This window comes from Physeter macrocephalus, chromosome 9 (genome assembly GCF_002837175.3).
Source record: "Physeter macrocephalus isolate SW-GA chromosome 9, ASM283717v5, whole genome shotgun sequence".
NCBI classification, from domain to species: Eukaryota; Metazoa; Chordata; class Mammalia; order Artiodactyla; family Physeteridae; genus Physeter; species Physeter macrocephalus.
Genome location: NC_041222.1, coordinates 22579114 through 22604788, shown reverse-complemented (window position 1 = coordinate 22604788; position 25675 = coordinate 22579114). Strand labels below are relative to the sequence as shown.

Sequence of the window (25675 nt, the reverse complement as noted above, 5' to 3'; positions counted from 1 at the left end):
GCAAGTTACTTCAGCTCTCTTTGTTTCAGATTCTTTATCTATAAAATAATTACTTTGTAGGATTGTTTTGAGGGTGAAATGAGACAATATATACAAAACATTTAGCCCAGTGCTTGGCACCTAGTAAATGCTCAAGACAGCATTTTGCAAATAAAGAAATTGTGAGGTCAATTTTTCTTTCTTTTACGTTTTCTTTCTGTTTCTAGGAAAAACAAGACTGGCATTTTCTTTGGAATCCTGGCCATGTGTGTTTATCTGTGTCTGTCTGTCTCTAAGTCCACCTGTCCCTGTTAAATGATGCCATGGCCAAGTCATTCCAGAACATCAAAAGGTTAACTTCATTTGCTTACTGCCCTATAAACAAATGCATGTGAATGACAGCCAGGTCCACCTAGTGGTGAGGATCCCGATCTTTTCACAAATCCGTTTTCAGCTTAAAATCCTTGAATGGTTCCTATAGTTTTTGGGATACAAATCCAATTTAGCACAGTGATCTTGCCTCTGCTATTCTCTTTCCGGGCCTGATAGCTTGCTACCCACCTTGTGCTTTATGTTTCTGGCATATTGAACTATTTGATGTTCCTAAGTGCCTTGATTGCCATAGTTTCCCAACTCCAGAACTGCACGTGCTGGTTTTTTTTTTTTAACCTGGGATGCCTATTACCCTCCACTCGATTTCTCCATTGCACATTACACGCACACACACAGGAAAAAGTGTCTTCTTTGCTCCCGTAGTACCCGATGTGCATTTCTTTATCAGAGTACATGCCACATTGTTTTCCCAGTTTGTGTCTCCCCACTAGACTGAGCTCCATGGGATCAGAATCTGCTTTATGTCTTTCTATCTCCAGCAGCCAACCCAATGCCTGGCTCAGAATAAGCATCTAAAAAATGAATGACTGAATGATGCACAACAGACTTGGGTAAGTTGGTGGTTGAACTAGTTATATAGTAGGTCTATATTTTTTTAAGATTTGATTTGGGTATATGCCAAAAGATTGTGTGGAAGAATGCATCCATCCAGTTAGCAGATTCATGACAGCAAGTTTGCCAGCAGCTAATCACAAAATGCCTGAGACTGCAGGACTGCTGAGTGATTTGCAGCTATGTTTGCAGCAGTTCTTGGTTAGACTAGAAAGCAAAGAGATGCCTGAAACAGTATTTCTGTGCTACTCAAGGGCTACAGTGTGGAGTTCAGTGGACCATGGCAGGTGCAGTTACCACGTGAGCTTTCTGTGGAGCTGGGGACCAGGCTGAGGCATGGGCAGGAGGCAGTACGGCAGAAAGACTAGAGAGGGGGAGGGTTAGAGGAAGAAGGGGAAGTTGTAAAGAAATAATCAGTATTCTGACAACATAGTATGGTTGTTCTGGAATTGCACTGCTTGCGTATGAATCTCTGCCACTACTCTTATTAGCTGTGGGACTGTGGGCAGCTCACATAATTCCCTGACCCTTAGTCTTTCCATCTGTAAACTAGAGGTCCAGTTTATCTACTCTAGACTAGGTCTAGAGTACCAATCTCACGGAATTTTAATGGAGATTAAATGAGGTCACCGTTACTAAAATAGATGCTCAATAAATGTCAGCTATTATATATAGTATTATCAGTTTACAGGTTGTGGAAAGGACAGATGAGAAGGTCCCTGAGGTTAAAGACCATGCCCATCTTATGATGGTCTCCAGCACTTGGCACATAAATATAAATTCTTTAACAAATGTTTGTTGAATTACTAAATGAGGGTGGTTGGAGCAGAGCTTTTTAGAGATCTCTTAATAGTGTGGCTTTTCCTAGAATGTCTCAGACGAAGCTATTTCAGTTTAACTGCATGATGCCAGGGCTCTGAGTTTGCTCAGCACATTTTGTGTCACTTGGGACTATACCAAAGAAATAAGCATAAGTCACAGCATCACTGGGTCTCCTGTTAGGAAGGGGCTGGTATCATGTCAACATTTGAGTCCCCAAAGACAATGCCAGCAGTACATTTGGAAGTGAAGTTTTTATCTCAACATTTATTCCACAGTCATAGAAACTGAAAATGGAAAAGGCCTGAGGACATCTAGTCCATCCATGTGGTTGTACAAGAAAAGTGGCTGGAGCAAAACAGCCTGTTCACCTCATGCTCACAAGACAGCATTTCAGTTCTTCCTGGAGCAGAGCGATTGCAAACACATTAAAGTGAAGACACAATGCAAACACTCTTTACAGACCTTAAGAAGATACTTATAGGTATGTTATTTTCATAAAACGATTAGGAACTAAGCTTAAAGAATGAGGGAATCCTGGATTAGATGGGTGTGGGTGGGTGAAGAAAGGAATAAGTAAACAGTGCAGAGTGAAGTGATTTTGATGACTAGAAAGCAGTTCCTTCTGAAGACTGGATGGATTTTCTGGTTTTCCTATCAAATATATGAGTTGGGAGGAAGAGAGGCTAGTAGTTTCTTTCCCCGTAAGTCTTTATCCATACCGAGGAAGTGGTCACTAGCTCCAAGGCTCTAACAGACCCAGCACCATCACTGCGAAGTCTGTCTCCCAGATGACACAGCTCTGTCCTGCTCAGCAGCTGCTCCACTTACAGCTTATCTGGTCGGCACAGAAGCAGCAGTTCCCATATAAGGTTTATGTAACAGCAAGATCCGTGGATAATGGAGAGTCACCTCCAGGCACCTTAAAGACCTCGACTGATTGGGTCCCTGTGGCTGCCTCACTTGTGTGTCCCAGTCATTCTTCCAACTTGTCTTCAATTGTTGGAGGGATCCCCCTGCTCCTCCGCCTTGGGCATCCACACTCTGGGGCCCTTATTTTCATTATTTACATGAACCAATAGCCCTATCTGTTCCAACTTGTCCAGTCCTACTTTATTATATACTTCCTATGCCGGGAATTCCCCCTTGGAAGACAGCGTTGGGGGGTGTGATAGTGGACTTGTCGTGCACCTGATTTCCTAGCATCAGAGCTTGGGAAAAAATGGAGGTCTTAGGGGCTTCCCTGGTGGCGCAGTGGTTGCGCATCCGCCTGCCGATGCAGGGGAACCGGGTTCGCGCCCTCGTCTGGGAGGATCCCACATGCCGCGGAGCGGCTGGGCCCGTGAGCCGTGGCCGCTGGGCCTGCGCGTCCGGAGCCTGTGCTCCGCAACGGGAGAGGCCACAGAAGAGGGAGGCCCGCATACCACAAAAAAAAAAAAAAAAAATGGAGGTCTTGGGCTTCCCTGGTGGCTCAGTGGTTAAGAATCCGCCTGCCAATGCAGGGGACATGGGTTCTAGCCCTGGTCCGGGAAGATCTCACATGCCACAGAGCAACTAAGCCCGTGCGCCATAACTACTGAGCCTGCGCTGTAGAGCCCGCGAGCCACAAATACTGAGCCCACGAGCCACAACTACTGAAGTCCGTGCGCCTAGAGCCCGTGCTCCACAACAAGAGAAGCCACCACAATGACAAACCAGCACACCGCAACTAGAGAAAGCCTGCGCACAGCAACGAAGACCCAACGCAGCCAAAAATAAAAATTAAAAAAAAAAAAAAAATGGAGGTCTTCCTGATCTCATGGAAGAGAAGCCCACAATAGGAGGCAAGGTAGCATCCCTTATCTCTTTCTTCTTTACCAGAAAACCACCCTCCACCTGAAGACTTCTGATCCTTGTGTTTCTTGAGCCTGAGGGGAGTTGAGAGAACAGAGGTGGAGCACAACAGGAAGGAAGGTTTTCAAAGGACCCACCATTTCATGAAATCTTTTTACAAAACACAGCACACTGTTTCACAAATTGCAAAACACTGTTCAATTACCATTCCTACTTAACATGAAGACTGCATCATTTCAGCACAAGCGATTATGCTTTGTTTTTTTTTGTCCAGAGCACGGAGGCATTTCAAGCAATGCTGACGGCAGTAAGCCTGCTTCAGCTCCTGCTGCTCCTGGCCACATCCTGGCCGCAGTTTTGGCCAAGTAGTTCCTCAGAAGATATTCGAGGAGCCATGCCCTGGTCATCTACTTTTTTGTGGATAGGCAGGGTGGTCTGGCATGTTATCACCACTGCTCAGAATGCCTCAGTAGAGAAGCTTAAGGTAAACCTGATATACAAAAGTCCAAACTTACAAAACAAATACATTAAGGGATAATTAATTGCATTACAAAAGGATTCTTTACAAAAGAATTCACCTCTGGGTTCCTTCAAATAGCCAACTTCTCAAGTACAGTCAGAATCTGAGCTGAGTTATAAAAAATGTCCAGGTACAACATTAGGAGCATGGCTGTTACGTGAGCTGAGGTACACCTATACGTCAGCCTTCCAGGCTGCGCAGAGGTTAGGGGTGCAGAGCATGACGGCAGAGTCTCTGGAGCATCCTTAGCTGTTGCAGATGGGTGGGGATGGCTAAGGGGCATAATCTTCCAAAGGCAGTTGCAAACCTACTTCTGTGTCTGGGGTGAGAACACGGGAGGATAGGCGTTTCAAAGCAGAGCTGTCGTTGCTGTTTCCAGGGATCACTGTTCCCTCATTGTTGAACTGTTTCATCTGTGAGGTTGATGAAGTCTAACTTTAGAACCCGTCCACCTCCCTCATCAGCATCTCTAAGCCTATATCCACTCCAGGGTTTTCTCAGACAGCTAATTGCTAGAGTGTTATCTAATTGCAGCTTCAAGTGTTATCTTTCCTTGGGGGACTGGGCAGTTCTTGGTGGAATGCAGGGACTGCATCCAAAAGTAGGGGAAGAAATTTTGTGATTGAGGAGGCTTCCCAATGCTCTGCAGCTTACAGAGCACAGTGCTTGGCACAGTGCTGAGAACTCTTTGTAGGCCTTCAAACTGATTGGGGCGGAGCAAAGGTGATAAGCAACTGAGAAGATAAAGCAATTAATTGATAGACAAGGAAGTCTAGTCCTACATGGTGTCCTGGGGTGGGCGTGGCTGTGTGGACAGTGAATCATCAGATGTGTGCTGAAGCCTTTTGAGGAACTCTCACAAAGGGTCTTCTCAATTCTCCCCATGCCTGGAGCAGCCAAATTTCTAGAACAATGTTTCTTGAAGAGTAATTTTTAGACCACATGTCAGCCACCTGGGAGTGTTGGTAACAGGTTTCTCAGCCCACATCCACCCCCTTTCCCATCTCATCCTTTGGGAGAAGAGCCCTAGCAGTCAGCATCCTGATGAGTTCCTAGGTGACTGAGAACTGAAGTTCTATAGTTCACGTATTCCTTTCCCTTTCTGCGTGTCCAAGCCTTTGCACACTGGAAAAGGGATGCCTAGGCAGAGGGGAAACAGCTTACTCATATCAGTCTCTTGGGGGCATTAGATGGGGTTTGGGGGAGAGTCAGAGGGGCCAGTGCCTGTTCACAGTTTCTCACAGATGAGGGGGTGTGAGGCTGCAAGACCGACTTGCTAGTGATCCATATAGACATGAAAAGCACAGGGCACATTTCTGAATGTTTAAGCTTGTGGCGTTCACAGGCTTGAAGTTCACTTCTGGGATTCCTCTAGCTAAGACACAGGTGACTGCTGATCTGAAAATAGCCAAATGTATGGCTTGCAGAACATCTTCCCTTAACTCACAGTGCCAGCTCACATGTCCTGTGCAGGCAATTAGCAGGAATATTCCAGTTTCATCCTAAGGCCGCATCCTTGCCTTGCTTCTCTCTCTTTCCTTTATGAAAGGCACACACTATAGTGGAGATGCTTGATTAGAAGTATGGGCCTATTCATTCCTTAGCCAAATTGCTTTTCTGGCCCAAAGCTTTTGTTTGAAAAGCATGGTATACGTTTTAATGCCTCTTCTGCCTGTGCTCTTTCCACTCACCACACCCCTGTTCCCTTTCATAGTGGCATGTAAACATGTTCCTACTAAATGTTAGTCAGGATGCTGTTGGAGATCCAGGACCCTTTCAGAAACATGGCTCTTGCCTGATCCAATCAATCCTTGGACTGCTATGATGTGAATGAGTTCAGTTAATTTTTCTAAGTACTCACCTTCCTGTCCTAAGTTTCTCTAGCTCTTCCCTGGCTTCCCATTCAAACTGTAGGAACAAATCTACACTGGGAAGTTATATCAAAAGTCACAACCCTCAATAATCCCGCTCTATACTAAGATTAAAACCAACAACCCAGTAAGACACAGGTATGAATAACAATTTTATCTCCTGTTGATAGTGCAGAGAAAGGGCTAAAAACCAGAAATGTTACTGTGGCACCAGGTGAAAAGATTAACAGGAGCTGGGGTTGTCTGGTTATTCACAGATCCCTCACACGGTGTTTACTTCTGACTAATGTAAGATTCCTGCTCTGAAAAAGACTCCTACCCTCGAGACCTAGGAATGAGCTTGAGAAGACTGCTTACTGCTTTGCAGGCTAGGGAGAGCAGACCTGACCTCTAAGAAGACCCAGACCTCAGCTTCCCCCCACCTTGGTCAGTAGTTACAAAAGAGCATTACAAAGTGTCTTAAGGTCTCAGAGGAAGGCCAGGAACTGAGACAAGAGAGCAGCGTGGCCACTTAGGGCTCACAAGTCCGATTTGTCCTTTGGTACTCTTCCAGCTCTGTTTTCCTGCTCACAGCCAGCTGCAGCTCTTGCTGGATCACCTGAATCTGCTTCTCCAGCTCTGAGAGCTCCTGCATCACTGAGTTCTGAGCCCCATTTAGGGAGTCTGCTTTCCCATTGGTGGTCAGCGAGGCAGGAAGCTCTCTTCTTCTTGGTGGGAGAGGGATGTCTTGGTGGGTCCGGAGGCTCAGCTGGTTTTGTCCCCCCTCATCACTGAAGATGTATTTTCGTCGATTGTCATGACTCAGATTGGACGTATTCCACACAGTGAGCTGACAGGGTCCCACATTGGACCTAGGAAACCAAGAGACACTTTAGATTGACTTTCTACTCCGCAGCTCTCCCCATCTTTTAACTACTTCCTTGTGAGTAATATGGAACTGGGTACGCAGATAGAGATGGAGTCACAAAACCATGGACAGACTGCCTGCTGGAGTGTCAGGGGAATAAAAGGAGCCAATGCAATTCTTTTCAACTGAAGTTCAATGTTTCATCAAGTCTCATGCTGTCCTGAAACTGGAATGGGTGTTTCACCTGGAGGGCTGATGGACCAGGGTATGGCACATTCTTTTATGAAGAACCTTAGATGCTTTTCTATTCTCTTCCTGCCAGTAAGCCTCAGAAAGCCACACTGACTTGAAACAGTCTATGGCTATGAAGATGATGCTTTGGTAGAAATGAGATTCTGTTTATTCAGCTGTTGGACTCTAAGCATGGTCCTGCTGGTAGATACTCTAATATGACTCATCCTTAGCCCCACAGGACAACCCTGATGTTTACTAGTTGAGTTTGAGGAGCATAAAAGCATACAAGCTGCAGGTTTCAGCCCAAAGTGTCCCATTATAGGGATGACTTTGTGAGTTGAGAATGACAGCTGAGGTCTGAAGCTTAAAAACAAAAGACCCAAGAAAGCCCCAAGTTCTTGCTGGAATAATGAAAGTCAAATTAAAATAGATTCATAATCCTATTTCAGGCTCGTGTCGAGCCACCTACCACCATCCCTGAGATGGCTGTAGACAGCAAAAGAGTTATTGTTGACCAGGCCCAGGAAGAGGGAGTCTGGTTTCTGAAATACGCTTTGACAGATACATTGAGAAGAGCTTCTTTCTATAAGACCAGATTAGAGCCCTAAGCACATGGCTAATTTCTTCTAGCCTTGTTGAAGGAGAAGGAGGAGGCGGAGGCAGAGGCGGAGGAGGATTATGACCACTTTCTCTCTCGCAATCTACCACAGGGCAAAACAAAATAGAAGCACTCTATTAAGTCCCTGTGTCTTTGTTCCCATCCATGTAACTGAATCAAGACTTTATTCCTGGACTCTTACTAACCAGGAGGAGAAGGGAAAGACCTGCAGGGGAGGGGAAAAGGGAGAGATAATTAAGTGTTGATTCAGTTACATGGATAAGAACAAAAACACAAGGACTTAACTAGGGTGATCCTGTTTCATTTTGCCCTGTGGTAGATTGCAAAAGTGGTCATAATCCTTCGTTCCTCCTTTCATCCATATCCCTCTGCAGTGTGACTTAGCAATTCACCCTTATCAAGGGGGATTCCAGGGGAAAGTCTTCTTTCCCTCCCCCTTGAATTTGGCCTGGTCTCATGACTTGTTCTGGCCAATAGAAAGTGGCAGAAGTGGCAGGTGGTGGTTCCAAGTCTTGCACACTTCCACTGCCTCTCTCAGAACCCTGCTGCTACAGTGGAACCAGTCCAGACTAGTCTGTTGGTTGATAACAGACCATTGGAGAGAGTCCCCAGTCTTCCCGGTTGACCAGCTGAGGCCATCCTAGACCAGTCAGCCCTCTGCTTCTCCCTCCTTTCCCCAAGCTGGCTGTAGACACAGGAGCAAATGTGACCACCATCAGCCAAGTTTGGCCCAAATCAGTAGCCTGCACAGCTGACACATAGATTCATAAGCAACTCGCTGTTGTTTAAAACATTACGAACTGAGATGATTTCTCACACAGCAAAAACTGATTGATACATGCTCCGAGCCATTAAAACACACAAACACATTCCAAACCACTCTGCAGTTCTTACATTTCTCATGGTTTAAGTCCCATATAAATGAGCAGGGAGCACCACAGCCCAGCTTTCCTGTGTCCTGGGCTGGGTAAAAGTTCTATAATGAGCTCACTTACAGCTCCATTGTCTTTACACTGGGTCAAAGGTGTGGTTATAATTTTCCTTCTAGCCTTGCAGTTCCCTTTAATTCTTCCTTCAAATCTTTTACTATTGAGTTTGAATAATTTCAAAACAATCTTGTTTGTGGCATGTGTTATTTGTATATATATGGTTTACAATTTTTGTATATCTTGAGGTGAGAGGAAAGAGAAAAGAGGAGGTGTATTGGAAACCCAGTGGAGTGAAGGACAGACCAAAATTTACATGAAATCACATGTTGAATAAACTAAGGACTATATATATAGTCTTTTGCAATATCTACTGTTTTCCTCTGCTTTAAATAAAAAAGGAGCAAAATCTTTTCATACCATGGCCCATAATTTCCCCAGGCCTTTCCTCAAACCCGTATGTTAGTAATTCATTCATTTATCTATTATTTTATTCACTCAATAAATATGAAACATTGGGGAGGGATGTCAAGTTGCAGCAGATAAAGGTATTTGCATAGATATTCTTCCAAAGAAAAAAGAGAGAGTTTTTGAGCCAACGGACCTAACTCTAGGATCATGGAATGATTCATAGTGGGGAAAACCTGGGAGTTAGGCATCAACACATTTTCCTGGAATGTCCAGGCAACCTCAGAAATGAGGCAAATAGAAATAGCCAGTCTGGTTTTCTCCAGAGCTTTGTACATATATCTGGGAATATAATATAGAAGAATAAGCAAAAACTGGCTTCCATGACATACTCTAGGTGGTAGCATCACAAGTGCTCTGATGATTGACATGCGGCTCTGAGCCACCTATGAATGCAAGGTGATAGGTGCTGAATGCCAGATATGGTGTCTAATTGGAAGAAATGAATGTGTTATATTGTTGGCCTGTACAGTGTTTTGAGTGTGGTTTGCAAGCTTTCCTCAGCCTTAGAGTGTAAGGCAACCAGTGAGTTAACTGAATTTAACACTAAAAAGCCTTCACAGGACAATTTTGTAACGCTGAGGTTCAATACTCCACTAGACCATTCAGAAGAGATGTGACAGCTGTGAGCCCTCAAACACTCACTGCGTTTGAAAGGTTATAGGTGGGTGTTGGGTTGTAGGGAGGTACCACAGGAAACATGGGCCCAATAAGCCATGAGGGTGTGTTGCCTTAGCTCCTTCTCGAAATAAGGGATTTCAGAAGGGAATCTGCCAACAAAAATGGCTAAGCTGAGTGAAAGACGCATGTGGTTCTGAATTTAGGTGAGAGAAATGTGAATAGGAGTCATCTTACAGTTAGAAATGGGATTGCTGGCAGTTCCCTGTTTCTATTATGGCTGGAAAACAAATGCTTTATTATGAGATGGTGTCTTTGCTGCTCTGTCTTCTTGTGTTCCTCTCTCGTTAAAAATTTATGTTAATAATAATTATAGAAAAAAAATATGTAACACGACATAGAACAGCTGTGACCTGATTAGTCTGCAGCTTGTTGCTGATGGGGCCACAGTGTGATATAGGAACACCACAGACCCTGAGGGAGAGGGGGGTGTGCTCGCTGCCTGGAAAGAGAGGCTTTAAGAGATAACGGAAATGACTCTGACAAGCTTGATGCAAATTGCAGAGAAGGGGACTGAAGCAGTCCCCGAGGAGGTAAAAACAATGAAAAAGAATCATGTTTTCCACCCCCTTTTCCTTGTCCTCTGTTGTGAATAAGAAGTGTGTCAGGTTTTAAAATTACCCAGAAAGCCAAGCTTGGAGCTGAGGATATGCCATAGATGACAGAGTTGCTTGGAGGAAATGCTGTAAACCGAGGCCTCTGGACATAAGAAAGAACCAGGAGGCTGTCTGAGGCAGCATGAAACAGAGGCCAGCCAGGTACTAGACCCAAATACTTCTAACATCTTTAGCCACCATGAATGAGGCAATAGTCTTCCACAGGCTGGATGTGGGGAAGGTGCAGAGTTTAAATTTTAAAATGTCAACTCTGCATTTAATGCTTGTTACTTCCTATTAATGAGATGCTCTTTTCTGGGGACTTTGTAGTAACAGTGCTGGGAAATGGGTTAAACAGAACACGTCTGTTGCATATTTCAAATATTCCTAGGAGTGCTGGAAAGGAGTGGGGAGTGGAAACATGCCAAAAGGGCAATATTGCATGAAATTGCCTGTGGTACTTATGAATTAAGTCTAACTTGTATTTTGTACACAATAATAGCTAAAATAGCTTTGTTTTCAGGGCTTTAGATGTGTTATCTCATTGAATTCTTATAGCATCTCTAGAAAGTAGGTACTCTCTTTATCTCATTTTCACGAATGAGGAAATTGGGGCATAGAGAGGTTAAATAAAGGACTTGCTCAAGACCACACATATTGTAAGTGTCAGAGTCAGTATTTGGATCCAGATGCTTGACCTTAGAGATCACACCAGCACTTTAACCACAACATATTTTGCCTCTACTGCATTTCAGTGTCCATCTGTGTACAGATATGTTTTTATTTTGTCTGTTCTACTTCTATTTGAGACCACGTATTTTTACTGATGGTGTTTATCAACAACTTGGTCCTGATTTGATTCATTATACATAATTTCCCTTTTGAGCATGAAGTCTCAGTTATATCTCTAAACTTTTAACAAAAATAAATGACACCTGGAACCGGCCTCGTCTTACCTCTTTTCCACACGCTTAGTCTTGAAACGCTGCCGCTTTTCCTCTACGAATGATGTATTTAGTGCTCTATGTAATCTCTGGCAGAAAGAACAGGTTCACACACAGAGACTGTTAGAAACACACAACAAGGGGAAAAAGTACCCCCTGAGATTTAATCTCTTCACTACAAACCTAGGCCTCTTTAAACAACTTAACAATGATGCCGGAAAAAAGATCAATATTCAGTCCCAAATCTCAAGAGCGCAAAAATTCCAATTATAAGTTATTATTCTACCCGGAGGAAAGAAAAGTAATTTGATGGGAAGCTTAGAAATACTCTGAGTTGTAAAAAGGTATGTGATATAAAGAAGAGTTACCATAACCAACACGTGGCAAAGGGCCTGGTACAATCGCTAAAGGTGAGTCAAAAACTTAAGTGTGACTTCTTAACAGTCAAAACAAAGAAGGTAAGAACTCCTGATTAATTAAATTAATCATGCTAACATACAATGGAGAGGATCAGTTGTCTGCAGAGTCCTCCTTAGGAGACCAAATAGGTCCTAGGATGAAAGTAGGAACAACAGGGTTCACATGTAACCAAACCAATGATAGTGACCTATCTAGAAAAAAAGTACTGTGTTAACAAAGCAGCGAGTCAGCATAACAATGCAGGGGGGCAAAGGTGGCAGAACTGGCAGCCTCACTACTGAGAGGCTGCGATGCACTGGGAAGTAGGAGGGAGTCCGTCGGGAGGTCAGGATGTCTCCTCCGGCCTCGCTCCACACCGCGCTCAGGGGGGAACTGCTGCCTTTGCTAGAGCTCCTTCATCAGTAAGAAGCCTTCGGAGTACATTTTGGCTCTCAGTGCCGGTTTCCATCAGGGTGAGATGTGCAAAGGAATACGCTTGAATGGTGGCCTGCCTGACATTTTCAGTTCTCTCTGTAAGTGAGTGTGTAGGTGTCTGGATTACATGAAGGAACTTTGATCCTATGAGCTTGGCCTTGGCACCAGTGGACTTCAAAGCTCTGGACCATTGAAATGCAGTGAGAACAGGAGCTGGTAGTTTCATCTAAAGGGAAATGGACTTCAAGCTCATTTAATGGGTGTCAATTTTGGCAAGAAAAGAGTCTATAGGAAACAAATCTTTCACACCATCGCTTCAGACTGTCACTAAGAGAAGCCAGGTGAAAAGCGATGCTATTGCTTCCACTGTGAACAACAATGGAGGGTTATATGAAAGGCATGAGCATTATGGGATAGCTTAATTTAAGGGGCAAGTGAATTAATGGGATAGAGGGAACTCCATCTTGTACATTGAGAGTGTCTACACAACCCTGGTTCTCTTGGTAACCTGTCATTTGTCAGTCTGACTTGGGGCCCTGGATTCTCCCATTACTGGGAATTCTGACGTTTAGGAATATTGGAGGAAGATGCCTGTGGCACTCACCTGACTGGTGTGGAGCCAGTATTGCAGCCTAGATTTGTTCTTGATGCGTGGGAGCAGCAGCCTGTACACTATGTGCTCACCAATGGTGGTCAAGATGGAGAGACCAAATCCAATGCACAGCAGCACAAAGAGTCCAGAGAAGTGTTTGATGCCCATTTGCAAAGTCTGTGGCAGAACAGGAAAGGAAAGGCCATGAATGTGATGCTCCATCTGGTCCCACGATTGTTCACTCTTAGATGCAGATTCTTTTTTGCTGGACCCAAGGAAAGCTGGAGACCGTTCCTCTGCGTGCTCCGCAGACCTCACTAAACTACACTGTGAAGGGAATCCATCCAGGACTGAGGGCTGCTGCAGGGCACAACTCCTGGGGTGCTACTCACATACAGTCCTATTGTATGAATGGTTTCTGGAGTCGTGCAGAGGCCCTGCCTCTGGACTACCCTATGGTCTCAAGAGAGACACAGAGAGATAGACATCGAGAGAGACTGAAAATTGAAACAATTTAATATATCAAAACATTAAATAGTTTTCAAGGAAAGAACCTCTCTCAGGGACAGAGAATGAGTAGATTTAAGGGGAAAAGATGATGAGTTCAATAATTTTGACATTTAGATCTGCCAGGGAACATGGAGATCATCTAGTTGAATGTCCTCATTTTAAAGATGAGGAACCTGGGCCAGAGAAGTGAAGGAAATTGAGCCAGGTCACAAAATTAGACAGCCACAGAGGAGAAAGAGAAGGGACCTATTTGTTGATTGCTTACTTTTTTTTTTTGCGCCGAGATAGATATGATAACTGCAATTTATAGTTGAGGAAACTGAAGTTCCTGCAGCATTTAAGTGACAAAGCTGGTCTATAAGTCAATGTTTGTTTAGCTCCAAAACCTGGGCTCTTTCTACTCTACAACAAAAGAGCAGCAACAGCCATAAATATAATAACTTTAACACTTGTGACAGGCACTTTGCTAAATGATTTACACGAAGTCCTTATGAAATATGTATCATCCAGTCACTGACATCGATGACCAGTCAGTCCTGCAGAAAGAAAGACATTTGATACCTTGAGTGCCTACTATGTGCCAGGCACTCTCCCAAGTACCGGGGGGTGAAGATAGGAGGGTTATGTCCCTGCCTTCAATCAGCTCGAATCTAGGGAGGAAGCAAACATTTATACCCCATGATAAATTGATCCACGCCTCCTGGGTTTTGCAGAGAAGCTGGCTCATGAGATAAGACTTAAAGTAAGGGAGGTAGAATGTGGAGGCTCTGGTGGGAAAGTAGCACTCTAAGCTGAGGGAAGCAGAAACAAAGAATGTAACAAAGACATGAACTTCCAGCACAGTGATCTGGGGGCTTGTGAAATAGAGAGTTGTGTTCAGGGGTAGGGTGCAGAAGGCCTGTGTCCTGAGGGAGAAAACAGGCCCGCACTAGGCAAGCCTAGATTAAGCACCTCACCCAAGATCATACAAGCCAATGCTAAGGAGCCTAGGTGTCATTCCTTTGCTGGAGGCTTTTGGTCACCATCATCATTGACAATTATTTAGCACTTAATATGTGGAAGGCACAGTTCTGAGCTCTTTATCAATGTAGCAACTTGCTTAATCTTCCTAACGACCTATGAGAGAGGTACTGTTACTACCTCCATTTTACAGGTGAGGAAACTTAGGAAGAAAAGAATTAAGTGACTTGTCCAAGGTCACATAACTAGTAAAGGTCAGAGCCGGAGTTCACACCCAGGTAGTCTGGCTCCAGAGCCTACACTCTTAATCACCTCATTTGACTGACATGAGTGATCCTCTCATCCTCCTGATGGGTCTTCCTTTCTTTCATTCTCCCCACTTCTACCCCCAGTCCTGGAGAAGCGGCCATTCGGGATGGCTCAGACATGGCTAGACCTTCGTGGTACACCAGGAAGGCTATCTGGGGGCCCAGACTCAGAGTCAGAGTTTGGAGATTTCAGTCTTTGGGGGAGCCTGGGTCATGGAATCTCTTTTCCTCCATGACACTACTTCTGGCAGTGGCTCTGGACAAAAGATGGGTGCCAGGATCCCTGAAGAAGTAAAGACTAGAGGTGAGCAGGGGCATAGTGTATGCACCAGGTTTAGGAGACTGGGACACAGGCAGGAAAACTAGCAGACACCTGAGAATGAAGGAGGAAGCCCAGCCTTAGGGAACAAGAAATGCTGGTCTAGGAAATGTGAGAGGTGTATCGGACCCTGAAGGCTACTCGGGTACGAGGGCTTTTCCTGGGACATCTCTGTACAAGTGGTGACCAACCTGACCTCCAGAAAGTATACACAAATGTGTTGGAAAACCTCCATTGGCCTAGGCCTGTTGTAATGTGTACAGGATACGGCTATTACAGAAGGATTCAATTACTACTGCTGTGGATGAAGAACGAACTGGGGGAATTAATTTTGGACTTTAACACTAACAGCATCTAACACTCAGCAAAACACTGAACAGACTGTTGTTGCTTTCTTATAAGGTGCTGCCAAGATGAAGAAGAAAGATGTAACTTACAGTGAATCATCCTGCTTTTAAAAGCATGGTGTTCCCTCTGTTTCTTTGTGCATAACAGTAATTAGTCTCATTTTCCTCTTATTATCCCAATAACATAGAGGCTGTATTCAGTTTATTTTATACATTTCTTTCTTTAAATTTCTGTTGTTTACATCCACATGCTAATAGGCTAATAGAAGTAGTTGCTGTGTTTTAATTGGAAATCTGTGTGCCAGACACCATATATGCATATTATGATCTTATAATAATAACATTGTAAGTTAAGTATTATTATCCCTATTTTACATTTGAGGAAACTGAGGCTCATTAACTACCATACCCAAGATCATGCAAGCTAATAAATGGGGAAGCCAGGCTATGGATCCAGGATTGTCTGATGCCAAAGCCCGCACTGCCTTCAAGCGAACACCATTCACAGGTACCCCTTGCTATCTGAACTCTTACTATTCTCTGTTACAACTTGCAAAAAATTTTATTCAGAACTCACCATCTGAATAGAAAATCCACTATAATCTGCCTTTGGGCACCAATGAAAATGTTTATACTGTGTCTGGTTCTCAGTGATAAGATGTACCGCTGCGGTTGTAATTCAGCTGTCCTTCCCCAAGGACCACACTACTTCAATGTGCTATGCATTACATATGTGCATTGGCCCCACGTTATCAAGTGAAAACTTTTTGTCTGATAGAGTGGAACTTGCTCAACTTGACATTTATCGTTGGTCAGAGGAAGAAGAAGAGGAGCAATGAATATTCAATGTCAATCTTTAAAATAAATTTAAGTGATGCAGACAAAATAATGACTGCAGGTGCAAGTGACAGGAGTAGAAACATCACATTCAGAAATGCAATCACAGCCCAGTCTCATGTTGTCAAGAGCTGTATTAATGAAAGCAAAGAAATGCAAACAGACATAAGTTTTTTATCCTCTTCATCCCATTACTTTATCCCATTTGATAGCTCACAGCCACACACTTCTGGAGTCTCAAGAGCCAAGGAGAGAAGACTGTCCCAGGATTTAGCCACAGGCAAATCTCAGGCATTTATGGCTTCACTTAGTCCTTCACAGGCTCACCCTAGCCCATCCAATCTCACTCCGTTAACTCTTTAATCAATATGTAACCACTCAAAAAATTGTCTTGCTTGCTTATTTTATTTTGCTAAATGTTATTTATACTTGTTATATTTCTTTAACATTTTATTCTGTTGTTCATTTACATTAATATATATCCACTGTACTGTGGTGGGAAAGCATACTCTGTATTATGCACACATGAATAACCACTGATTAAGCATTAAAGAACCGGTGTTTTAAATGCTTCATATTATGCAGAAATCATTGGTGGATTGTCATATATAACAATCCATGCATTGTGCATTAGATTTTAAACACTAATAAATGTCTTAGAATGTTTTAGTGATATTTAGGGAAACTGGTTGGGCTTTTTGGATGAGGTGGGAATGCTTTATTCTTCATCTCATACAAGATAATGGAAAGGACTCCTACCATCTGGAAATTTACCAGCCAACATATTTCCAGGAACAGACTAGATTCAGATAAAGGGTGATGCCTGTACTATCAAAGGTTCTGATTGGTCTCTGCCAAAATATATGCACATATATTTTCCAGAGTTGTAAACTCTGTTATATGTTGATATAACAATTATGCTTTTTTAAAAACTTAATCTAAAAATTTATGGATTTATACAGTTATTTTATTTATTAATTTTAATAGCTTAATATTATCAATAACTATTATTTTATCATAATTGACTTTACTCCCAAACTGTCAGGTATTTAATATTACTTATTATATATATATAATAAATATTGCCGCAATAAAAAATCTTTTGCATATAGCATTTAAAAATAATTTTTGATCCTTTCTTTGAGATATATATTGCAATGGGTGGGATTACCAGGTAAGATCATATAACCGCTCTGATGCCTTGTGATGTGTGAAATGGTCCTCAAGAGTGTGAAAACCATTCCCAATGATTCCCAAGATGCCCCATTGCACAGGATGCTCACATCCTCTCCAACCCTGTTTTGCAACTAATCATTTTTTCCTGTTTTAGGTATTCTGATTTGTATTTATTCAATTTTTCTGGCTACTTTTTCATGTTTGTTTTTCCTGTTGCCCCAGGTATGTATTATATATTTATATGATTTGCCCAATTATGCATTTCAGAAAAGGCATGGATTTTTACTGAAAAAAGCTATTAACCCCTTTCCTAACACATTACATATGTGTCTCAATTTTTAAGTTTTCCTGTTAGCTTTGTTTTGTTAGATTTTATTATACAGGTTTATATGGCTCTATTTGTTTTGATTATTGGAAACTCTTCTGTTGTTCAGTCATTAGAAATAGCAGTTGTTGGGATGTTTTATGACCAATTGCTTTATTTCTGAAAAATAATGAACACTTCAGTCCATCCTGAGCTTTTTTAACAAGAGTGGAACATATTGCTTTCTCTTTATTGAGACTTTTGATTTCAGCCCCATGCTGCAGAGGTACCTTAGCCAGAAAAGGGCCACTCCCATCCCGGGGTGGTCTGCATTCCTTTATGCTAATTTTGATTTTTACCTAAAATCCTATTTAAAAAAAAAATATTGGCAACATGCACACACACATACACAAAACATTGTGAGAACAAACACCATGTAAAATTAACAACAAAACGATTTATTTGTGTGTCAGATTTAGTCTAAGAGCTGTCAGATTGTATCCTTTATCTACACAGCTTTGATTGCTGCTCATGTCCCTTCAGTGTTATGGTTTTTCACTATGAATCAGCTAGTGCTTTAAAGCTGACACATGGTTTGTTGCTATTTACACAGTCACCAGCCAGTGGAAGAGCTAGGGCAGCCAGTACGAAAGGAGAGAGGTCCAGTTCCGATTCTCAGTCTAGCGACCTGACTCCTTTATCATGATGCCACCTTGTCTTAAAAAACATCCAAGCCTCTCCCTTTTCAAGGCATGCAAAATAGATAAAACACAGTAGCCAGACTGTGTTTTAAAAATTAAAAATTAAAAAAAAATTTAAATAAATTCCTGAAGGTTTTTCCTCGAGAATTCCTCTAAAGCAAGATAGATTTAGAGAATAAACCAACTATGCTAAGGCCATATTTTTTCCTATGTTTCAAAAAAAAAAGAAGTGTCTAGTGGTTTGGGGATTGCAACATATGGTAGAGAGTAGACACAATCCATTAATATACGATTCACAACAACGTAGTGTTACTGATGTCTACAGCCTCAAAACATCCTGGTTGCTGTTACCAGCTTAATCTAAATGCTGTCACTTATTTCTCAAGATGAGATGGAGGTGGATGATTATGTAAGACTGCCTTGCCTAATACTTTTAATTTTTAATTTTTTGCACTGTATAGAACCAAAGAGGTAGAAGCTGCTTGCTCCTTGACAAGAAATTCACCTCTTTGTAAAAACTGAGGCTTGGTTTGATTATATTAATAAGACTATCAGGAATAATTTGAGGCAGGTAAATACAAAAACCATAAAAATAGGAAGCTGTGGGGTGAGGTGAAAAAAGCTCAGCATCTGGGGTCACAGAGCCTGGTTCAAGTCCTCACTTTGCCACTTACCAGCTGGGATATCTTGGAGAAGATTCTAGATCTCTCCATAGCATCATCTGTAAAACTGAGATGATAGCACCCACCCCACAGTGTTGTTATGATGATTAAATGATATAACAAATGTAACGGGACCTGGAACAGCTGTTCAATATGCATTAACTACTATTATTACCCCAAGGAACTGTACAGGACTTGATTTGTTGGCAACTGGCAATTAACAAAGAGAAGAATCAAAGCATTCTAATTTGGAAGTAAATGTGATCTCTCTTCCTAAATATTCATACAGTCAGATCTTTCTAGTTGCTGAAGCTAGAAACAGGCTCACAGTTCAAGGTCACTGCCACAAAGCCTTGGGTAACTATATTAGGTAGACTGATCAAGCAATTAGCTTGTGAATTCCAGCCACTCTAGAAGCTGAAATAGTTTTCCTCCTCTTGTTAAATCTGAACATGTAATCCAACATGTTTCAAATTCTCAGTCCTAATTTTAAATTTCCATATCTTAACGTGCACATTGCAGAGTATACAAATAATGTCTCTCTTTCGGAAATCCTCTTCGCTGGCATTACACAAGCTCACTTTTCTCATGCAGGGTTTCCTCCACAAAGTCTAATAGGTTGGGCTAGAATGAGAGTCTCACTCTTTTAAATTTTCTCCAGTCAAGACATCTGTTATCCCCTCTGCAAACGCAGGGGTGGGGAGGATCTTGACATTATTTCCATTGTTTCCTTTCTGGATTAGGATCACACAAATGTCCAGCTAATCTGAGAGTGGGTGTGGCTAAGTACTAAGTGAGCGTTCAAAAGGAACCAAGAGGCCTCCTTCTCCCTTGTATACTGATCTAGTAGAAGAGGACGAAAGGGGGAAGGGAAGGACATGAGTAGCGTGAAAGTGTTGTGCTCTAGCACTTTACATGTTTAATCTTCTTGAATCCTCAAAATAACCTGGGGATGGATCTTCATTTTAATTAGGAGAAATGACACAAAGAGTTTAGGTAACATGCTCGTGCTTGCACAACTAATAAGAAGTGACTGTGATAAAAACCCAGTTCTAACTGCATCCAAACCCAGTCTGAGTCTTTGAACTTTGTTACCCTGAAATGGGGGTAAGACTCATATAACTACAGGATTGGGATCATTTACTGATCATTAATACATTTTTTTTAGGACTGCGCAGGAAGTTAAGGGGCTGGATACCTATTCTTTGTGGTTCATAAGTAATTTCTTAAATAAAAAGTATGGCAGGGTGCCTTGGTAGATGGGTGCTCTGACAGTAATTCAATTTGTGGATTTACTTGTCCCACTTTTGGGATTTTTTTTTTGCAGGGGGATGGGGGCAGGGAAGACTAGCTACCAGCCTCTTCGAAATATAAGGATAATAAATCTTGAAACAGATCTTTTTTGTCTGGAGAAAAATCACCTGGGTTTTGTCCCTTGGCCATGTACGTGTAGGGAGAGTACGTCTCATTGTCCTGGTATTTTGAGAGCCTTAAGCACCTTCTACAGGGATTGGACCACTGTGAGAAACAGGCCTGATGTGAAGTGGCAGACGTTGGGAACAGTCCTGTCCCGGCTCTTCTGAGGACAGCTTGTTCTCCGGGATCTGACAGTAGTAAGTGAGACCACAGAGAGCTGGTAACATCTAGGGTGCAGGCAGCAGTGTACTTACTGGTACACTGGCTCTCCAAAACAAGCAGAAGCAAAACAACTAAAACTTTTTGCTTTTTTCTGTGGGGTACTTACTACTCTCACTATGGCTGATTTCAAGCGATCGACATGACATCACTGAACACGGGGTTGGGGAGGGACGTGCACACTTTGATTCTCACCCAGTATGAATAGGCTCCAGCACACCCCTTGGCTGCAGGTTTATTAGGGTGTGAGGGACACTGGGCTGACTGTTACATTAGAGAAAAGGCTTTCCACCATGAGAGAGCTCTTGCCTTCCCTGCCAGGCCCAGGTCTGATTTTAAAAATTAAGCTTTGTTAGTGTAGACAGCGTCCACCGCTGCTGCAGAGGTGTACTTGCTCATCTCTGCATCTTTTGAGTGCCAGGAGCAACACCGCTTCAGCATCCTGGGGAGAGTCCACTGCAGCTGGAATCTTCACTGCCTCTGCTTGTGGGAAGAATGTCTCTGAATGTGGCCTATTCTCTCCAACTGGAGTGAGGCTGAGTATTGGAGGTAAGAGAGCTTCCTACGAAGTTCTCTGCCCTGTTTGAGCGGAAGCCCCATTAACTGAACTTAATACTGGAGTGGGCAGCCAACCCTGAAAACCCACCTTCACTGAGACTGATAGCTAGACTGGGCATTTAGTCCAGTCTTAGCATTTCTGACAAGAGGCCTGAGTTTCTGCTCTGAACAGAAACTGTTCCGGAGCTGGAGCAATGAGACAGGAGGAGCCCAGCTGGATTCCTAACCCTCAAGACATGCTCGGGGATTTCTGGATGTGCCATGGGGAGTGGGCTACGGCTTTCAGAAGGGAAAGATGGGTTTTCGTGGCCCAGAGAGAGGTGATTAAAAGAAGCTCAGCCAAGAGGAATATATTCATCCCTGTTGCTACAAGAAGTAGATAACAATCTGTCGAAAGATGCCTGAACACCACAGTAAATGAAAATAGTTCACCTAACACCTTTTTGGAATTTTTCCCCACATATGAAACCATGAGAAGTAAAGGAAAATATGTATATTTTCTTATTTTTGAACTTTAAAAGTTCTTCTTCACTCTTTATAGTTTGGCCTCTGAATCAAAACAAAGAAGAAAATACGTTCAGAAAAGCCATTTCCTTTTCTTCCCCCCCCCCCCCGCATGCTCCTTCATTATGTTCTCCCTGACTTAGGGTGTTCCCAGGAGAATAAATAACACTGAGGTGGGCAAGCCATTTCCTTTCCTCCCCCCCCCGCCCCCCCCGCATGCTCCTTCATTATGTTCTCCCTGACTTAGGGTGTTCCCAGGAGAATAAATAACACTGAGGTGGGCAAGAGGTTGGTGTTAGAAAATGTTGCTTCACAAAGAGAAATACTTCCCAGCAGGTCAGAGAGACGGTTGCTGGGCCTCTTGAGCTGATCTTTGAGAAGAAAGAAAACGTCGTTGTTGGGTGGTGCTCTTATAAAAGCTCACACGATTGTCAGCAACTTCTTGTGGCTCTCCAGGCTTCCAACCGACCGCAGCACTGAATTCCTGGAAGGATATTTTCCCATCGCGATCCTTGCCCAGGACATGATGGTTTTGTCCACGAGCTGCTGTAACTGCCAGCCTTTCAGGTTGTCCCCCACCATCATCGTCAGCACCTGGAAGAGCACCCCGTTGGAAGTGTAGCCGTCTTGTCCATGTCGTAGATGCTGAAAGCAAACCTCAGCTTCTGCTCCTTGTCTCCCTTGACACTGAACTGGGAGGTCCCCAGGATGAATTCCCCGAAGTCCACCTCTCTATTGCCGTCTGTGTTGAAGACGTCTGTCACTCGCTGCACCCATGGGTTCTCCTGTAGCTCCGGCAGGGACATGAACTCCTCCACGCTCAGAGCGCCCGAACTGTCCGAGTCCAGCTCCGGAAACCGCTTGCCCAGCCGTTTAATTTCGTCTTGGTCAAAGTGGGGGCACATTTTGTTGGATAACTGGACTCATTTCCCACTGTGGAGCCAGACTGCTCATAGGGTCGGGGGAGGGAGCAGGGGAGGTGGGCGCACGCAGGGCTGGAGAAGGACTGTTACGCTGCCAGGTGGGGTGGGGGGGCTGGGGGGGGCGGGCTCGTGGGCCCTCTCCCCCCGCACCGTCTCCTCTCACCCCTCCCTACTCGTTCGCACGACTAGGCAAGAAAATGGGCAGCTCTGGGGGCCAGGCGGGGGAGTGGGTGAGGGGAGGTGGAGAAGAGGGGGTCGGAGGGGGGAGTTCGCAGGGGGGAAGATAGGAAGATAAGTAGGAGAGGGGAGCTGGGGGAATGCCCGGGACAGGCTCAGAGCAGCGATACCCGCTTTCTTCCTTCTCTCGGTACCTTAACCCTCTTGCTATTTTTAAAAACCTTCTCGTGTCACTTTTCTTTCTTTCCTTGGAAATTAAACTCCAAGGGGTCGGGGCCGCAGCTGTATTAATCACCGCGGTATCCCCAGCATAGTGTCTGAAATGCAGTATGTGCTTAATATATGTTGAATGAATGTGTAAACTGCAAGCAGGGACTCTTGATGCTTATTTGCAGGCCTAGTGTAAGGACTAGATGAGATAATACATCGAAGCGTTGATGTTATGTATACATCAATAGCTGACCGTTGAACAACATGGGTTTCAACTGTGTGGGTCCACTTATATGCAGATACTTTTCAATAGTAAATACTACAGTACTACGAGGTCAGCAGATGGTTGAATCCTCTGAGACAGAACCGGGGATACTGAGAAAGGATAGCCAGGGCTGACTAGAAATTATACAAGGATTTTCCACTGAGCAGTGGGTTGACACCCCTAACACCCTGGCATTGTTCAAGGGTCAACAGTTTTTCCTAAATTCTCTGGGAGGGAAAGCCAGGATTGACATCCTTCTGGTACAGTGGCCAATGACCTTTTTCAGAACATGGGGTTCAGGGTCTTTGTAAGAGACCACCCAGATATTACACAAAATTTCTCACATGGATAATCTACAGGCAGTAACACATTCTTGAGGAATATACACAATGCTGAATTCAGGGCCCTTTTCAAGAAGACACAGGTCCCAAGACCATAGCCTCTGTCACCCCATTACAATACTTCAAATCCATCCTCTTATACCCAATCCTTATCTTTGTTGGGCTAGTGCCTGGCGGCTGTCCTGCAGACCACTTTGGGGAATGGCTGTAATGTGTCCTGAGCAGCCTCTGCCATATTTTGAGAGTAAAAGTTGTCCCTAGGCTGTCTCACTCTTTCCCTCGTTGCTTCAGGTGGATTTGTCCTTTTTTGTTGAAGATGAATCTCACCCCTGCCTCCCATATTCCTTCTTCCTTTAGGAAGACATCAGTTACTCCAAATGCATACGAAGTACATTTGGTTCAAGAACAATGCAGCTCTAAGGGACTTGGGGGACTCCCAGGACACTAAATCAAACTGAAGGGGCCAAACCCTCTCTCATTTAAAAAAAGGCCTCCACCTTTTCTGTGCTTTAGTTCAGCCAAAATATCAGCCTATAGGTAACCATGCTGAAACTGGCACAGCAAAGCCATGGAATACCTTACCATTAGATCTACACAGTTTAAAAGAAAAGGAAAGGTTTAGAGGCTAAAACATTTGATGACTGAATTATTATCCTGACTGAATTAACTAGATCTTAAAGAAGCGTGGTAGAGTGGAAAGAATTTAGAATAGTGTAATAGGGGCGGGGCGGCGGCTGTTAGCGCGAGACCGAGATGGTTAGCGCGAGACCTCGAGACCTCGAGACCGTTAGTTTTCTGCGGTTAGCGGTCTCTCTCTGCAGACAGTCAGCTGGGCTGTGGTCCCCATGACAGAAAGTGTGGTGAGAGGCGGATCGCGGTCTTCTCTCAGGGGCTCTCCCTTCCAGGCCCTCTGGCCTCGGGCTGGTGGGTGAGCCGGGGGGCCCGCGGACAGGCTGAGAGCTGTGTCCTGCAGAGCTCCAGAGCCCTCGCCATGGCCCCCTACTGGCCGGGCGCAGGCCTTGAGGCAGCAGCGAACCTCTGCCCCATCCCCACCTCCGCCACGTAGTGGCGGCGGCAGTCACCGTGGGTCACCGTCCGTGGGACCCGGCCCTCGTCTGGGGGGTCTGAGAAGCCTGAGGGCCGGCTGGGTCCTGGGCGCTTGGCTACCTCAGTGATGACGGCTGCGCAGGATCTGGGGACCTGGCCCTGAGGGTGCTGCCAGCTGAGCTCTGCCTCTTCAGTCGGGCTGGGCACTGGCGGGAGGACCCAGACTGAGTGCTGGACTAACGCTCCCGGGCAGGGTAACCGGCCCCCGCAGGGACCCCTTCCCCTTAGCCAGGGCCTGGGCCTCAGAGGGCGAAAGTCGAGCCTTGGGACCTTGAACAAGTAAAATGAGGGGTAATGATGTCGCTTTGCTTACAGAATTTGTTAAGTGTTAAGAGCCGCAAGGAGGTATGGAGACAGATTGAAATGCCTTCCCTTCCCTTTCTTGTCAGAACAGAGAATAACATTTATTTTGGTGAGGTTTACAGGAACATCATGACCTCAAGAACAACGGATCTGACACCAAGAAGTCTGCATCAACTAACCACGCCCCTCCCTCACCTTTCCTATAAAAGGGCTTTGCTGAAAGCTTTCTGGGAGTTCGGCGTTTTCAAGGTATGAGCACCCGTCTCCTTGCATGGCCCTGTAATCAACCTTTCTCTGTTCCAAACTCCGATGTCTTGGGATTGTTTGGCCTCACTGCCCATGGGGCACACGGACTTGCATTCTGTAACAATAGGGCAATCAAATCTTAACTGTCCACTTAATAGCAGTAAACAACTTGGAGAATTTGCTTAATGTCAGTTTTCCCCATCTGTAAAATGGGGCTAATAATATATTTTAAACAGTTGTATGAGGACTAAAGCTGTTACTAGCCAATATGATAAAGCATCATTATTGTTGTTATTATTACTAATTTTATTACTATTTACCCTGCTGGTGGAGATGAAGGCTTAAAGAAAGAATACTTGGCAGCCTGGGCACTTAAGTGTATGTGCATTCATTTAATGAACACTCCTTGTGTACCGTGTACAATATGCCAATCGCTGCTCTAAGCCCTTTGCCAGCATTAACTTCAGCTCCTCCAGGGCACTGTTCTTTGGGGGCTGATGGCAGATTTTCCATCGCAGGCTTGAGGAATGCAGTGACGGACCTTGCTCGTACTCTTATGGAGTCCTCATGATTTTCT

The 25675-nt window shown here is 44.1% G+C and overlaps 2 protein-coding genes across 2 annotated transcripts in view; both read right to left on the bottom strand.

Annotated features, from left to right (window-relative positions):
- Positions 1 to 6467: 6467 nt before the first annotated feature.
- Positions 6468 to 25675, bottom strand: part of GRIN3A (glutamate ionotropic receptor NMDA type subunit 3A) — a 147547-nt gene continuing 128339 nt past the window's right edge. Inside the window, exons 7-9 of the mRNA XM_024126448.3 lie at positions 12718 to 12882; positions 11292 to 11368; positions 6468 to 6818 (exon numbers count right to left, since the gene is read on the bottom strand). Of these exons, the coding sequence (XP_023982216.1) occupies positions 6479 to 6818; positions 11292 to 11368; positions 12718 to 12882 (582 nt within the window). The 3' untranslated portion in view covers positions 6468 to 6478. The remainder of the gene's footprint in view (positions 6819 to 11291; positions 11369 to 12717; positions 12883 to 25675) is intronic.
- PPP3R2 (protein phosphatase 3 regulatory subunit B, beta) lies at positions 21947 to 24027 on the bottom strand. The gene is given in 6 exon segments (XM_055087366.1): positions 21947 to 21994; positions 21996 to 22051; positions 22054 to 22155; positions 22158 to 22436; positions 22439 to 22521; positions 24020 to 24027. Coding segments are annotated over 6 exon segments (576 nt in total).